The sequence below is a fragment of the Triturus cristatus genome, chromosome 9 (genome assembly GCF_964204655.1).
Source record: "Triturus cristatus chromosome 9, aTriCri1.1, whole genome shotgun sequence".
In the NCBI taxonomy this organism is placed as follows: domain Eukaryota; kingdom Metazoa; phylum Chordata; class Amphibia; order Caudata; family Salamandridae; genus Triturus; species Triturus cristatus.
Window position 1 is genome coordinate 559,950,701 of NC_140592.1, and position 17,989 is coordinate 559,968,689.

The 17,989-nt window shown below is 48.9% G+C and overlaps 1 protein-coding gene across 1 annotated transcript in view; it reads left to right on the forward strand.

The window, feature by feature from the left end:
• VASP (vasodilator stimulated phosphoprotein) overlaps nt 1-17,989 on the forward strand; it is a 1,088,669-nt gene that overhangs the window by 634,986 nt on the left and 435,694 nt on the right. Inside the window, exon 9 of the mRNA XM_085625566.1 lies at nt 10,907-10,943. Within this exon, the coding sequence (XP_085481692.1) occupies nt 10,907-10,943 (37 nt within the window). The remainder of the gene's footprint in view (nt 1-10,906; nt 10,944-17,989) is intronic.

Here is a 17,989-nt window from a genome sequence, read left to right on the forward strand (position 1 = left end):
TTGGAAGCATATTTAATCAAAAATGTTACGCAGCCATACCAGTCATTGAGGGGGTGGCCAGCTCTACATCGAGGGAAACGTCTCTCCACAATGCAACCCACATAGTGGACCTAGAGTTTCCGGAGGATTTAATGTTAATGACAATGCCTCACTCACTGAACCACCATTTAAAAACAAACGGGTTGGGGACAAAGGGCTTCTCCAAAACGTAAAGGTCTGAATCCCCCAGTTCCAGGTGCTGATTCAAGTCCAGGTCTTGATTCAGCCCAATTTGTGGACAAATTGCTTTCTATGCTTGAGATGCTGCTTAATCATCTGTTGGCCCCCACTGTACCATGATTAGAGGGGATTGACGCTTCATTAAATCCCCATGGCGTCCCTCCTACCCCGAGCCTCGATCATATAAAAGCAAGGCCAAATGCACGGCCAATAATTACAAGGGTGGGGCTGATAACGACCCTCAGGGCTTGTTCCAAACAGTGTATGCAGTACCAGGGGTTCAAAACATTACTTTAAATCCAGCATACAGCAGGGGTGGGAGCAGGACTCCATCTACCTAGCAATGTTACCTCATAGAAGGATATAACTCTAGGTACATGCCAGTCCAGTGGGTCCAATACAAGAGAATCTACCATGGGGGGGTTCTCCCTGTGACACGGACGGATGATACCATCATTTTACACCTGCCCAAAAGAGCCAGGGACTTTAGCAGTCCCCACTTTTAAGCCTGGGACGAGGGAGACCACAGTAGACCTAATGCACAAGATGAAACACTGAAGCAGAGACACCTAGGACAGAATTTCCCCCTCCAAAATATGTTTGCACCTCTGTAGGGGCTGGACGATAATGATTGACAGTCTCTCCAACATGGTGGGCCGTATAGTTTAAACCCCCCACATATGCAGGGTAGTGTACTTAAATCACCTCTTTATTTGGGCCTAAATTCTTCTCCCCATCTCTTGAAAATACTGTCTTGGAATATAGCATGAGCTATGTGTCCAAAAGGGACTACGTGAGGTGGCTAGATAAACTTAGGGAAAACCATTTAGTGGCCGTACAGGAAACTTGGGACACTGAAAGATCATTCTGGGTGTGCCAAAGGTGGCTTCTTACTCTTGTTTCCATCAAAATCCCTTGCACAATGGGTCTAGTGAAGGTAAATCACCAAATCTGCTGGTTATTGAATTGCTTTTTAAAAATAATACTCCCTTGCTGGTGGTTAAGTTTTATACATTTTTTTAGTCAGAGCTCCGAAACTGAACACATAGTTGCATTGCGACAATTTTTAGAGCAGTATGCGGAGAATAGAATTTCACAATATCAGGTTATATTATTGGGTGATCATAATGTTTATCTTTGCCAAAAAGGTTATATCTTTGTAAAAAGCATACCTGATGTAATCCCAGTGGTTACCCATTTTAAACAAACAGAACAGGGTAATCTGCTTCTAGAGCTTTTGGTTGCTAATAATCAGCACTGTTTGGGTCAGAGTAGAGAGGATAAAATTATTCCTTTCTTTTCCGGAAGGGGTTGTTCCTCTTTTATAGATTTAATGTTATCATCCCCTCTGGCCACCTTAGTCTATTGACTGAGAATTAGCTGTGATAATTTTAGTGGCCATAATCCAGTTTTATTGGTTTTTTGCTTGGGATTTGGGATTGAATAACAGCACGAATGAAAGTCACTCCAACAAAGCCCTGAGCACTGAGGATCAGACCAAGAGATTAAAATGGGATAGGGTGGTACTGGAGGCCTTTTTAAACCACCTTTATACCCAAAACTCTGGCGATATTGCCCAATGTCTAGATAAAGATTCTCAGTATAGGGTAGTCTTTGAGGCTTTTAATAGACTAAGTGGGCAAATTTCCACAAATCTTCTGAGTTATGTTAAAACAGTACCCAATAAACCGGAAAAGTGGTTTGACCGTAGTTGCTGTAAGATCCATAGAGCCCTAATGGCTGCCTTAAAGCAGCAACCCAGGGACGAGGAAATAAATTAAGGCTTGTAGGAAAGCATATAAATTAGCTGTGCCTCAGATGAAAAAGGCCATTAAAAGGAGCAAGCCTGGGTGGACCTATGCCAAGTCTATTCTAACGGACAGTACCAAATTCTCTGAGATAGTTAACAGACTGTTTTTTACTGGCCTTGTAAATAGTCGACTGGACTGCATTATCGCCCCCAATAGTTGGGTAACCCATTTTGAAGAAATATATAGCGGGGAGGGGCGTGGCCAAGCCGCGGGCTGCGATGGCCGCGCGGTGTTGAAGCTCCGTGGCCGACCCAGCATCAAACCTGTTTTTCCCGACCTCCTGATGCCGGCAAGGGCTGCCCGGACCCGGCGCTGACTCCCCTGCTCTCCTGCAGCGACCCGGAGTGGTGATCGAGCCCCGATTGCGCCCGGAGCGAGCGACCGAAGAACGCCGGTGCTGAGCGGACCCGATGCCCACGATGGCGGCCTGACTCGGCGGCCGGAGAGGTTGGTGCGGCTGCGGCGGCCGACGGCGATGCGGGTGGCCGGGGGGTACTGGGGGGGGGGATTTGAGAGCTGGGGCGCGGTCTGGTGTGGGCCCGCTTCGCCCCCTTCACCGCCGTTGGCCTGCAGCGGATCGGGCGTTGGGCCGTTGCTCGGCGCCGCGGCCGCTTCCTCCCTCGCTGGCCCCTCTCGGGTTCCCCGCGCTGTTGCGGACTGGGGGCCTGGGGGGGGCGACGACGCGGCTGACTGGCGGTGGGGGTGGGCTGGAGGGGATCTGCGCGGACCTAGCGCCCGGGCCGCCTCTGCCCCCCTTCCCTGGGACCTGACTCGACCGCTCCTGGGGCTCGAGGCCTGCGCCGTCCGGGCCCCCTTTCCCCGGCCCTGGGTCGCCTGGCTGCGTCTGCTGTCGCCCTGATTGATCCGTGTCTCGGACCCCCGGAGAGGCGCCCCCTGGTCTTTGGCGCGAGGAGGACGCCTTGTAGCGGTGCGGCCTGTGCTGGTGCCCGGGCCTGGTGGGCCACGTGGTCGGAGCCTGCGGGGTCCGCTGCATCGCCCGCGCTGCGGGCCGAAGAGGTGGCGGAGTCGTTACTCCTTCTGAGTCATCGTCCCAGTGCCTCGAAGCCGCCTGTTGGCACCCCACCCGCGACTGGAAGTCTGTCCTGGTGGGGGCATGGGACGAAAGGACCCCAAACAAAAGACTTTGCCCTTTGAAAGGCTCCGCGATCAGCCGGCGGACCATCGCCCAGACATGTCGGACCCTGCTGGAGGCCAGTCCGCTGGCCCGGCGGCTGCTGTTCCACCCCCAGAATGGCTTCAGGAGATGCGTGCTGGATTCAGGGCCCTTGATGGGCGCTTTGATGCACTGAACAAAACGTTAGAAACGATGGGGACGAAGGTCCAGGCCCACGATAAGCGTTTGGGGGAAGCTGAGACTCGAATATCTGCGGTGGAAGATAGCGCAGTGCAGGACACTAAACGCTTAGACCGGCTGGAGCGCATACTAAAGGAAGTGGCAATCAAGAACGAGGACTTGGAATCGCGCAGTCGGCGCAATAACGTCCGAATCACTGGGGTTCCTGAATCCACGGCTACCGGCAGGCTGGATGTTTTTGTTGAGCAACTATTGTCGGACATTTTTGGGAGAGACTCCTTCACACCAGGCTTTGTGGTTGAGAGGGCGCACCGCTCACTTGGGCCGCGACCTAACCCGGGGCTCCCTCCTCGCCCTCTGATCGCCCGGATCATGAACTTCAGAGACCGGGATACGGCCCTGAGGCTGGCCAGGGAGAAGGGCGAGATCACCTGGCAGGGCTCGAGACTCTCGTTCTATCCTGATTTCACCGCCATGGTACAGGAGGCTAGGCGAAAATATGTTGGGGCGAAAGCTGCGCTCCGCAACTTGGGCCTTAAGTATGGTATGCTGTATCCGGCCCGGCTGAGGGTTGACATCGATGGCCGTCCGCGGATATTTGACAATCCTACTGCGGTGCAGGAGTTCTGCCGAACATATAAACCACGCAGGGGCCCTTCGGGGGGCGATGAGGATGGACACACCCCACCGCGCAGTGGTTCTGCGCTTAGCCAAGACCTGTTCTCCGGCTCTGGGCCTGGTTGAGTCGGTGCCCGCGACGCAGCTTTGACTTCTTTTTCTGACTGTTTGCAATGGGAACGTTTGAGACACTTTGCTATGTCCCTGTTTTTTTCTGTGGTGCTGGGTCGGCGGCGGGTCGTTGCCATTCCCCTTTGGTTGACACCGCCGGGAGCATTTTTGGCTTACAATGCCTATTTTTTGTTTAATTGTATATCATTGGTATTGCTATTTGAAACTGCGCTTTTCTTCCACAGGTTGGGGTTTGCCTCACGTTTGCGTGATGTGGCTGGGTGGGGGGTGGGGGGATGGGGTGGGTAGTTTGGATATTCTTGACATGGCTGGTCAGATTGTAACTTTGCGGATACACGGAGACGCTTCTGCTTTCCTGCTCTCATTGTTAGTGATATGGCAGCAACGGTACACATAGACTTACATGAAGCCCCCCTTGGTCTTTCACTCATGTCTTGGAACGTCAGAGGCCTGAACAATCAACGGAAATGTAAGCAGGTACTACACTATCTGAATCGACACAAGGTCGACATTGCCTTCCTGCAAGAAACGCATTTGCACACATCTGTTCCCGCTCGCTTTGCAGCTTCCTGGGGCGCCCACAGATATTTCTCCAATTTTAGCAACTACGCCCGAGGCACCGCGGTGCTGATTCACAAGAGAGTCCCGTTTCACTGCCAGCTGTTCCGGGGGGATCCTGAGGGTCGCTTCTGCATAGTACAAGGGGTGTTGATGGGTCATGCGATCGTCCTGGTGTGTGTGTATGCCCCTAACACTGATTCCCCGGAATTTTTTCATGCGCTGACTGCCCAGCTTGCGACGCTTGCACCAGCGGGCCTCATTCTTGGCGGCGACTTTAACTTATTGCTAGATACTGCCTTGGATAGCACATCTGGGGCCGCTCCTTCCAAGCCCAGGGCGCGGCGCGCTCTTTTGGACCTTTGTCAACAGTTCTCCCTAGTAGATATTTGGCGCAGGCGCAACCCAAACACCACTGACTACACACATTTCTCGGGGCAACACAACACTTGGACCAGACTTGACTATTGGCTGCTGTCCCCGGGCCTGTCCCCATGGTTTAGTGGGCTCCTTACTCTCCCTAGAACGTACTCAGACCACTCCCCTGTCTTGCTCCGCTTGGATGTCCCGCGCCCCGAGTGTTTTGAGCGGCAGTGGCGATTCCCTGGGAGAGCACTGCTGGATGACTTATTTGTCCACGAGATTTCCGAGGCGATAGAGGACTACTTCACGATTAATACAGGATCTGTAGACTCACAGGCTGCGCTCTGGGAGGGGTTTAAGGCCTACATCAGGGGGGTTTGCATAGCCAAGCACTCTGGGGTTTTGAAGGCGCTGCGCGCAACCATTAAGCAACTGGAGGCACAGCTAGAGTTGATTGATGCCGAGGCGCAGCGTGGGCGGGATGGGAACGTGACCGCTACGCGGCTTCGCCTCCTGACTGACTTCCGGGAGGCTGCGGACAGGGAGATTCTGTATCTTGGGAAGTACCAGACGGCGCGTAGATATGGTGAGGGAGACAGGCCGGGACGCACACTGGCTCAGGCTTTGAGGCCTCCGTATGGTAAGTCCTTGATAGTCGAGGTGAGGGGCGTAGATGGCTCGCTCCGCACAACTCCCACAGCGATCAGAGACGAATTCCTGTCCTACTTCTCCGACCTGTACAAGACCAAGTTGGGGGAATCCCCAGCCTCTCGTGCTGCCTACTTGTCGGAAATCGCACTTGTGTTCCTCGATAAGGGCATGCAGGAGTTCATGGCGGAGCCTATAACTGTTGTGGAGGTGCGCGGGGCGATTAAGGTGCTTCGCGGGTCCACAGCCCCCGGCCTCGATGGCTTCTCCGGGGATTTTTATAAGGCTTTCTCTGATCAGCTGGCGCCACAACTGATAGAGGTGTACGCGGAGGCTCTGGAGCGCGGCTCCCTTCCGGCTACCCTCAGCGAGGCGGTGATAGTCCTCCTTCCAAAACCAAACAAGGACCCGACGTTGTGTAGTTCCTATCGGCCCCTCTCCCTTTTAAACTTTGACTACAAGATCCTGGCAAAGATAGTGGCCAACAGGCTCTCTCAATTGATGGAATTTATCATTTCGCCCGTCCAGTCGGGCTTTGTCCCGCGCCGCTCTACGTCTTTAAATCTGCGAACGCTTTTCACGGTCCTACATAGAATTAACCCTGCCACGCCTGCGGCGGCGGTCCTCCTGGATACCGAGAAGGCCTTCGACACTCTAGAATGGCCTTTCTTTCTCTCCGTCATGCAACGTATGGGCATGCCGGAGAACTTCCTTGCCACAACGAGGCTTTTGTATAGCCGCCCCACGGCCCGATTGCGTATCAATGGCACACTGTCCTGTCCCTTCTCTTTAACGCGTGGCACGCGGCAGGGCTGTCCACTCTCACCACTACTGTTCATTTTGGCCATGGACCCCTTGATCCGCCATTTCCAGGAGCGCCATCTCCACAGAGGTCTCCAGTTCCGGACGGGTCCCTTGCTCGCGTCCCTCTACGCAGATGACACCATACTGTATGTAAGAGAACCGCAGGTCAACCTAGCCCCCCTGATACGGGAGATCCTTCGTTTCGGCGCACACTCCGGGCTGGGCATCAACTGGCATAAGTCTGTAATCTTCCCATTAACCAGCAGCACCTCCCCATGGCAGTGCGAGTACCCGTTGGAGTGGTGCTCTGACTCGGTTCGGTACCTGGGCGTACAGATCCATCTTAACACGGACGAACTTATCCGCCTCAACTATGGCCGCGCTTTGGACAGGCTGGAGACACAGGTGGAGGGATGGTTGAGACTCCCACTGTCTATGTCGGCCAGAATTGCAATCATAAAAATGATAGTTCTCCCTAGATTTTTATACCTTTTCAATAATATCCCCGTCCCCATCACCCGGGCCTTCTTCACCACGCTGCGATCCCAGCTGATCAGGCTGGTGTGGGGCGGGAAGCACCCCCGGATCGGTTGGAGGACCCTCACGCTCCCTCCTGATAGGGGCGGCCTCGGGGTACCGGATCTGTATTTGTACTATCTGGTTGCGCAATGTGCGCATGCCTATGCCTGGTACCACCCTGACGCTCGTATTCCGTTCCTGCGTCCCGAGGCGGATTTCGTTCTCCCGGGCCGTTTAGCGGCTGTGTTACCAAAGGGGGTTCCCCGGGACCCAGTTGATATTCAAACGGTGTCCACCACAAGCTGGGCGTGGCACCGTCTTACTCGCTATCTAGCCCAGCCTCTCCTCTACTCCTCTTCCCTTCCACTTCCTAACCCCGGATTGCTGTCTGGCACGGGGGAGGCGCTGGTTCAGCGTACTTTGACAAAGTTTCACCTTACTAAGATCGGGGACCTCTACCCTGGGGGCCACATATTTTCGGTCTCGGAGGAGGAGCGCTTTGGTGAGGCCACGTTCATGGACAAATTTGTCCTGCGTCGGCTTTATTGTGCGGCTCGTTCAGACATTGCGGGATTCCCTCTCGAGCCAGCATCCTTTGAGCCTCTAACTCTCCTCATTGACAAGGACTCGGGTGCCCATATGGTATCTAAGCTTTACAAGGCATGCGCGGCGCTGGTTCCATGTGAGGATGGCCGACTGCGAGCGGCCTGGGAGGCAGATTTGGGTAGGCCGATCACAGATGAACAATGGACCGCTTGTTGCAAAGTCACTAACGCGATCTCGCTCAATAGTCGACATAAGCTCCTCCATTATAAATTTCTTCGCCGCTGCTACATGACCCCAGCCAGGCTCCATGCCATTGACCCTGCGCGCCCGCACACATGTTGGAAATGCGCTGCACCACACGCTGACTTTGCACACCTGTCCTGGACGTGCCCCAGACTGCAATTATACTGGACGCAGATACACGAGATCCTTGGCGCTATGTTGGAGCTCACGCTGGTTCCCACTCCGGAGGTTGCGTTACTGGGCTATACAGTGAACTTCCCCAAGAACGTCCGCAGGCTAGCCTCCCTGGGCCTACTACTCGCCAAGCGTGAGGTGGCAAAACATTGGGGCGGTAGAACGGCCCCCACGGCCGGGACATGGCTCACGTCTATGGCTTATTGCAGCACAAACAGCGAGATATACGCCAGTCTCCTCCCTGCAGTTGCGCGTCCCAAGGATATCTGGGGCCCCTACAAGACCTATATCGCTAACCTCCCGAGCTCTTCCCCACCGCGAACCAGTTCCGGAATAGTGCCTACGGGAGTGGGGTAGCTCTGGTAGTCCTCCCTGTTGGGAATTGGGTGAATATGCGCTCTCGGGGCGGGCTGCACTGGGGGAGCTGAGCCGACAATGGGAGTACCAGCTGCACATGGTTGGGGAGTCCTGACTGCGTCATTTCCCTTTGGTGGACACGGGCGGATGAGACGAGTTGGCTCTGGAAGGGGGGTCTTTCTATGGTCTGCTGCCATGAAGTTGTACTGCTGTTTGTATATGAGGGGGGAGTGTACTGCTGTATCTCCGCACTTGTTCCTAAAGATCTGCACAGCCGATATGCTTGCATTGTTATGTTTTTCAAAACTCAATAAAAAAAGTTAAAAAAAAAAAAAAAAAAAGAAATATATAGCGGGAAGGATTTGTTAGGTCCCGATACTCCTTCGGTTCCAGAAAAAGATATTCCACCCCTGGTGTTTACCACTGAGGGGGTGGTCAAAGCTACCAGGGCCACAACAGGGGGTAAGGCGCCAGGGCTAGATGAGGTTCCCCTGGATCTTTATAAAGCAGATTATCCGACCTGGGCTAATATTCTGTCTCATGTCTTTACCGCAGTACGTAAGCATGGTTTTCCCGCTACGTGGTCCAGGTCAATAATTCTTTCTATTTAAAAAAAAGGGGCTAGAGATGATCAAACTTGCTATCACCCTATTTCCCTTTAAGACTCTGCAGCAAAAATAATGGGGAAAGTTGTTTTGGAGCGTTTAACCTTATGGTTAGAAAATTCTAACGTAATATTGGATTTACAATATGGTTTCAGGCAAGGAAGAGGGACCCTGCATCAATGTATCAATCTGCATTGGTAGTGGGCAAATATACAATAGCCAAAAAGGGCTGCCTACATATGGCATATATGGACCTAACCTTGGCATTTGACTGAGTTAACTGATCCAAACTAGGCACATTTTATTGGATCTGGCATGGAGGTCGAGCTTGTGGCTTTCGTAAACAATTTTCATTCTAATCTCTCAGCCTCGGCCAGATATGATGGGAATGGCAGTTTGACCGCCCCCTGGGGCATTCACAGAAGTAAGGCAAGGGTGCATTCTGGCCCCTCTGCTTTTTACCCTAACCATTAAAAAACTTGGGGACGTTCTGACTGTAGCCTTCATGGATATTCCAAGGGCAGGGTCTAAATGAATTCCTGCCCTGTTATGTGCAGATGATGCGGTCCTGTTTGCTCGAACTGCGGTGGGTCTCCAACATTTGTTAAATGCTTTTATCAATTTTGGGAACTCCATAGATTCGTCCACAATCGAAAGGCAGGTGGGCAAAAGGTTTTTGGCCACAGTGTTGAACTTATTAATGTCATGACCTTCCCATATCTGGGGGTTCTATTTGATAATAAAATCTCTTGGGTTGTTCAACAAACCCTGAAAAAGAACAGACTATTGAGGGCCGACGGTGCTACCATGGATTTTGCACGCAGACTGGGGGCCAAACTTGTACCTGCTTTATTGAAGGTATATAGAGAAAAAGGCATCCCTATGGCAACGTATAGGAGTGTTGTGTGGGAGTATAAAGACAGGGGGAAACTCCAAGTGGTTTGAATTTTTTTTTATCTCGTCTACTTGCTGTTCCCACCAGCACTACCTTATTCCTGCTACACAAGGAGGTTGGTTTGGACTATATCTCCGACCTCATCGGACTGGCACCCATCAATCGTTAGTTGAGAAGCTGGTCTAGCCCTGCCCTCGTTTTAAATCCGTTAGTAACTGAGGATTGTAAATCACTTGAACGAGCCCTACACACCCCATAGTTAAAATATGTTAAAGAAACATTGTCGAATGTGCAATGTATGGATTATTTATCAACCCCAGATCTTTACGACCCAGGGAGATAGAGGCTGTAAAAAACCTGCTTTTGGAGAAGTGGCTAAATGAAAGAGAGGGTAGGGAACTTTGTCAAACCAACCATAAAACCATATATTTTATTGAAAACCTGTCTTAAGGGGGAACCATACCTATTAATTGTTAGAATTTCTACCATTGCTCCTTATTGGCACGGTTAAGCTTAATACCTTTCATTGTTTTTTTATTTACTACTAAGGGTTTTTGTAATCAACAAGACCTCAATCCATGCCCATTGTGATAATTTTTCAGACCAGAATATGATGCACTTTATATTCTATTGTGATTTTTACTGTACCATGAGGAAACAATTTAAACCCCCCCTTATTCAGAAACAATAACTTTTCTCAAGTAAGACATGCCATGTTGTTTTCACAACTTTTTGCCTCACCATTGGGGCGTTTTGGGGTCGCAAATATTTTTGGTGTCAGCTATTTGGTGGTCTGGTCTTTAACATTGCTTCTTATTGCTGTTTTTAACTCAGTATCATTATCTGTCCTCTGCACAAAAAATATTGGCATGTTGGTAGTTATTTAAGAGTCAAGTGTCATCATTTTTTAAATATTATTAATGTATGCATTTGTAATTTTCCTGGTGCTTTAAAGGTCTGTAATGACCGAATAAAGAAAAACTGAGTGACTTGTGTCTATATCAGCATTTCTGTATAGTTTTATGAAGTAAATCAAGACTATGTATATTTTATGTTACTGTCATCATCTTTGAAACTTTTGCTTTGATCTAATTTTCAGGATGATTCTGAGCTGTCAACCCAAAGCCAACCTGGTGGTAAGTTGTGCTGTGCCCTCTTCCCCTTACTGTTTTTTGAGAAAGGGTCAGGGAGGAGAAACCCTTGCTTGTTGACTAGGAAAAGGAGAATGCTATGTGAAAAACGAAAACCAAGATCAAGACAGGAAGAAGTATAATATATGAACCCTTCCCCCCCCCCCCCTCCCTTCCGTTGTCATCTTCCATCCGGCCTTATACCAGTGAGCTGGTGGGGTATGACGACAGTAGTGAAAAGAGGTGAAGATCTTTCTTTTACTAAGTTGACTTGTAACTCCGCTAAACCTATTCAAAAGTCTTGTTTATCAGAGCTGGCATTTAGTGACTAAGAGTAACGTTACATGCTCTGTATGTGTAGAAACTATACAGATCCTCATAGACACTGGATTTGTACTCACTAGAAAGGAGGACCCATCTCGTGGCACTTTATATCCACCCATTACACCCAGGGTGTACTGAGCAAAGCAGCAGGTAAGCCGAGGATGTGGTCATTGTGAATATTGTCTCTCTGGTGATGTGGAACATGCAAAGCAATCCAGTGAAGATCCAGTCTAGGACATTGACTGAGAAGCACAATTGAAAGAATAGCCTAGTGTCCCACCACCCTTTTTGGTCTTGCTTACAGACCGCTTTAGCTTTTTTTGTTTAAGTATGTATTTACAGAACCAGTATTTATAAAGGCCTTTGGGTCAGCCCATAGCTTATTGGTTGGGTTTCATTTCAGTCTCATTTGCTTTTTTATTATTCTATTGCTTTCCTTCCTCTCCTTGGGTTTGTTCCTCTCCTGGATCATAGTTTATTTACCCTCTTTTTGATTGAATTACTTGTATTCTTCTACTGCTCGTGGAACTATTTTTTAGGTTTGAGCCTGCAAGAGCATGTGTCCCGTTCAAGACACTATTGTATCCAAAAAGGGCTTGGAGTCCTCCCGTTGCTTAGCATTTGTCTGCTTCAGTGTCACACTTCTTTACATGCATGTTCATTGGCTAGTGCAGCCGAAACGTCACTTCCGATGCTTGCTGTGGAGCCGGGATCAGGCACAAATTGATTCATCTTAATCTGTGCCCATCCACTGCTCCAATAATGTGATTGTGGTACTTTTTCTTCCCCCTCCTACTTTCCTTCCCTGCTGCTCTGTCCACAGTGCTTGCATGAGTTTCAAATTGCACTACCCCTCATTCCACATTCTTACTTCTGTCGCCCCCAATCACCCTCCTCTCACTGTTGCTTGAATATATCGCAAACTCTACCCAAAAGTATCAGAACTTTTTACATGAGCAACTGTTGCATTGCAGATGGACACATTCATTTTGTTTTAGGCACAGAGAGAATAAGTGATTTGCCCAGAATCACACGATGTTGAGCCTCCTGCCGAGACTCAAACCCGATTCCACAGCTTCAAAGTTGTCCGCTCTAGCCATTACGCCTTAGCCTCTCCCATTTTTAGGTCAAGCCTAGCGCGGCTGCTTGTGAGCACTCGAAACTTCCTGAAGCTTCTCTGTGTGTGCCTGACTCCTCCCACACATTGTATTGGCCTTTGCGTGTGGCTTTCATTAATCAAAGCATGCAAATGGCCAAACGCGGGTGCATGTCCCACCTCCTTTCCAATCTGTCACTCCCATGGCGTTTCGCTCTCGGGAGCGAGCAGCGGCGCGCAGAGTGGCAGCTGCATTCTTGGTGTCAGGTTACATGCAATTGCTGTGCTTTTGCTTGTTATAATCGGCGTCTCTGCCAAAGTGAGCCTTCCTTTTCTCCAGCGAGCGCTGTGTATCATCTGACCCCCGCATTGCTCTTCAGAATTCAGCGTGTCTAATATTGTTTTGGGGGGTGGTGTGTGTGTGTGTGTGTGTACATGGGAGGAGCTGTATGGGGTATGTTTGTGTGTATGTGTTCTTTCTGCCTGTGGGTGTGAAACTTTGCAAGCATGTCGGTCAACCTACGTGTTCATCGGTGTGTTTATTTGTTGTATAGCTCTTCAATCCCTGGCAAAATACGCACTCAGGATAATATCCTGCATAGCTAAAACTTATAAGGTCCCAACGGCGAGACCTATTGGCTATGCCAATGCTTGTTGTCTTATGTTCTTCAACTAAAAGAGAGCTTTCGTAATCTAGGCCCCAAGTGCCATGAAGTTTCTCTTGCTCATAAGGAGACAGGCTTAATCTGTCATCTTTCAGAGAAGCACTTAACGCGCCTTTTCGACAGCTTGAGATCAGTTTATATAACCACTAGTCTAGTGTCTAGAGAAGGCTGGGCCTGCAGCATGTGTGCCACATAACTGTTATTATCACTCTGGGACTGTACCTCGGTGCGTGACTACTGGGAGAAGGTATTCGCGGCGCTAGGAGATATGATCGGTGTTCAGCTGGAGAGTGACCCGTTACTAGCACTCTTGGGGCACACGGCACGCATACCTCCGAAACACAAAAAATACGTTGCTATCGCATTATTACTGGCGAAGCGGAAAGTAGCCTGCAGACGGGGTAGAGGTCGGGCCCCGAAATTCAAAGAATGGCTGGCTGATATGACGATTTGCCAAGAACAGAGTACTACATATGCAGAGCTATTGCCGAGGGCGTCACGACCCCAAGATATATGGGGACCATTGGTGGGGTACCTTCTGACGCATGATTCCGCAGGGGTCGCTACTACGCTGAGTGCGGCCGGGGATGCGGGGGAGGAGTGATTGGTGTTAATACAGTACCTCATTGCATGACCGAGTTTACTTGTGCCGTGGAGATCGCGTGTGTATTGCATGATTTAAAGAGTGGGGAGTGGTTTACGGGTAGACACGGACTAGCTGTACTGCACGTCTGGGGTCTCTGCTGTGCTGCTGTTCTGCTGTTCTGCTTATACCTAGGATGTTGGCCAGACTCTGTAATTGAAATAGTGATGCTATTTACATGTTTTTGTGCCCTGAACTGTATGCCTCTCATAATGACAGACTTTTGTGCACCTGCTGACGAAATGACAATACCTTGCTATGTAATAATTAAAATCACAAATAAAGTTTAAAAAAAAAAAAAAACCTGTTATTATCACTCACCAAAGCTGGGGCAGGAGGCGCGGTCTGTCTAAATTCCAGCATCCAAAAACACAGCAATATGAGAAAGCGAAGGTTAAATTGCGCTGTTGAGGTCTGGTGCCTTGTAAAAAGTAGCTGAGAAACAAAAGTAGCTACTTCGCCTTTAAAGGGATGCTGCAGGTTCAGTCGGATGCTTTCCAACTGGGAGAAATTCCCACAAAGATGCCCCGTTGCCAAGAACAGGCTGCTCATTCCAAAGGAGGATGGCAGAGTGACGGGAACTCCATCAGGGCCCGGAATTATGGATTTTTTTTTGTTTTTTGGAAGAACTGCTATCAAAGTTGCCAGGCGCCACTCCTGTCTTGTCCTGCAAAATGGCACAGTGTGGGTTAACTTTAAAGCGAGGCATGAAGAAGCAAGGGTGCATCAGTGGTTGACATCAGGGTGCCCTGCGGATGGATAATGCTAGGGTGCCTTGCCTACTTCCGATTGATTGCACTCACATAAGACCCCATAATCCATTCAAAGTTTTTGGGAAACTCCTAAGATATATATGCTTGAAACTTCGCAACTTTTACATATTTTTGAAGTTCTTGTGAGAAATACCCAGGTTAGAAAGAAAGAAAAACAACACATCCCTAGCCAATTTTCACTCTAGTTATGTTACTTCACCTGCGGCAATGAAAGATCTCTGTTCCCAATCCCAAAGCTACATGCCCTGAAGACATGCCTCAAATCACTATGCAAGTGAGTGTAATACACAAGCCAGGGCCAGATTTAGCACTGGTGGCGCCCTGTGCGAGAATGTCTGTTGGCGCCCCCCCCCTATAACCACCTCTACCATGGATTCTCTCACTAGCACCCTTTAACAGTGCCTCTCAAGTCTCCATAACCACTGTCTCTCAGATTCATTTAGTTTATAGCACCATTTATACCAGTTTAAGGTGTCAGAGCACTTTACACCACACACACACACACATTGCACAGACAATCATGTGTGTAAATCAGTGTATAGGAAATCTTACATCTGACAGTACTACAAGGTGTAGTGTAGGAGTGACATGTCATCGATACTGCCAGGCAATATAGTTAAACTTCTTATTCAGGAAAGGCAAACATTAAGAATTTAAAACGTAACATCATTGTTAGGGGTTCTCGATCATAATAAGAATTGTTTTCTACCCAAATGAACCTTTTTCACAAGATTAGGATAATGTAAGATTGGGCAAAAAAACATAGTTCTGACATATACCTTGCAGTTTGCAGCAGCTTTAGGGTGACAGTTAATAGCTCAATGTTCTATATTAGGATTTTGATTTATAAACGACAAGTAACAAAAGGAGCTCTCTTACAGAAGCAGTAACCCACTGACCTATTTACATTATATGCACTATGTTATCTGCAGGGTACACGTTCTTAGCAGCAGGCATTTTAACCCTCTGCGCTACCTTAGGATGAGTCAAAACTTCCAATAGACAAACCTCCGGCATTGGGTATCTCCAAACAGCATGATCTCATTTTTCCCTGCAATGAGCTGGAGGAAATTATTCCTCATCCAGCTAGCAATAGCCATTATACCATCCGTGAAGGTAGACTGGGCGTTTGGGAGTGTGTTTGTCAAAGGAAAGTAGAAGCTGTGTGTCATCAGCATACAAGATTGGTGTAAAACCCAATTTCCTAAGTAATCCCGCTAGGGGAGCAACATAAATGTTGAATAAAGTGGGACTGAGAGAGGAGCCCTGGGTACTCCCTTAGTCAGTCCCATAGTCTTTGAACGGAAGGGGCCTAAGCTGATAGTCTGAGTTTGGAGAGAGAGAAAACTTGACATCCATTGAAAGGTTTGTCCCTGGATTCCAATTTCTTTGTCTCCTGAGCAGAATCTCATGAGAAACTGTGTCGAAGGCAGCCGACAAATAAAGCAGTACAAGTAGTACTGCTTGTCCGTTGACCAGGGACAACCTAATATTATCGGTAACACTCTGTGCTTGGGCCTAAATCCAGACTGAGATGGATCAAGGCATCCTGTGGCTTTGACATGGTCAGATATGTGTTTATTTATATGTTTTTCCAATATCTTGCTCAGGAGAGGTAACAGAGAAATTGGGCGATAGTTGGATAGGTCCTCCATGGGGGCCTTTATGTTCCTACGGATGGGGATTATTTGTGCCACCTTCCATTCAGCGGGAAGTTGGCCCTCTCTCATCGAGAGATTGAGTATAGAGCAAATTGGAGGGATTGCTGTTTGGAGAGCAATGTGGTGGTTTTGGCTGGAATGATATCCAACGGGGAGCCTGATTTGATTGTGTTTAGTAGTGGCTCCATGTCAACAGCGGTGAGAGGGGGCGAAGTTTTCAAATGTCTGCACATTAGGCGGGGCAGGAGAGTAGCAGGATACAGAATCCTGCTTAGGTTCCCAACTGATGTGATTTTATCGTAGATCAGCTCAATTTTCTGTATGAAATGTGTTGCTATTTCATCACAAGGTGCTTAGAAGGGAGCCGCCTCGTTGTTACATGCCTTTGGGTTAGTGAAGGATTTAAGGATTTGGTATAAAACTTTGGGGGCATTCCCTGCCTGATTAAGTTGCAGCGCAATATGGGCTCTGCATGCATTTAAAAAAATATATTTTTGTGATATTGTGCCAGAGCGATCATACATCTCTTTGTCCTGTGCATCATGGGAACAGCACCAGTGACTTTCCAGATTTTTACAAAGGCATTTTTCTGTCCATAGGTTAGAGGAGAACCACGCTGTCTGGGGGTGCCTGGCTGAGCTAGGGCACTGTTTCAAAGCAGCCAGGTGATCAATAGCCTTTTTAATTGTGGAATTATAGCGAGCCAGGCATCCCTCCACATTATCTGATTCAAGGTTCCAGAATGCTGGGATTATATCCTGGAAGTGATCAGGATTGATTTTATGCCACTACTGGGGGCCACAGGGGCAATGTCGTGTACCCTGGGGCCCCTGATTTGAAAATCAATTAGTGAGTGGTCAGTCCATGTAAGTGGACAGGGAGCTTCACAGAAAATGCTGGGAGTGTTGGTGAAAATGAGATGTAACGTATGTCCAGCTGAGTGTGTGGGGCCGTCATTGATCTTACCTAGTTCAAGAGTGGCTAAATCTGCCAGGAGCGTGGAGGCATCCTGGTTTACAGTGTTCTCACTATGTACGTTAAAGTCTCCCAAGAGCAAGAAATCTTTTGTAAACATGGGAGGCGATTGATTCCATTAGCTGAAGCGAGAAATCTGAAAGGGGGCCGTTATATGAGGGCACCTTTCCAGCTATGTTGGGGTAGCAAGTCAATTCTAAAGACTAAGATTTAGATATTATCATTGCAGCGTTGCTCAAGAATGGAAACTTTGATAGAATCTTTATGAATGATAGCTATCCTGAAACATACAGGGGTCCTGGCGACGGCTGGGCGCAGATGGACTTGCCTCTGGTGCGCTGAAACGCCCACTGTGCGCGTCCACTGCACGTCGTGTCAGGCATGCGTTTATGTAGTAGAGGAAATGAGGGAAATTGTTTCTGCCATCTCCCTTCACTCAAAGGGAGAACCCGCGGTGGACCAAGGAGAAATGTGGAGAGCGGCTAAATGCGGCCATACAATGAGTGCCATACAAATCAAAGTGACAAGAAGCTTTAAAAATAGCTTTTAAAATCAACAATACTAATGGATTGTGGATTGTGCAAGTTTAAAATGAATTATGCAGCCTTACTGGAGCACGTCCGCTGCGCGTCGTGTCAGGCATGCGTTTATGTAGTGAAGAGCTGGAAACTGGAAATAAACTGATCTCAGCATCAAAAGCAGTAACCCACTTATCTCTCTAAATCAAATAAAAATCTGTGATCTGCATCTTACTCAATGTGAAGGCATATTAAGCCTCTATTCTGATGGGGGTATGGTCTCGCCGAGCAGCAAGATGGCCGCTCGCTGAGAGGGCTCTGCCTGTCGAGACAGTATCCGTCATTAATCCTGCGCTGAGAGAAACCAGTGGCGCCGAAAAGACAAACTGGCAAGCTA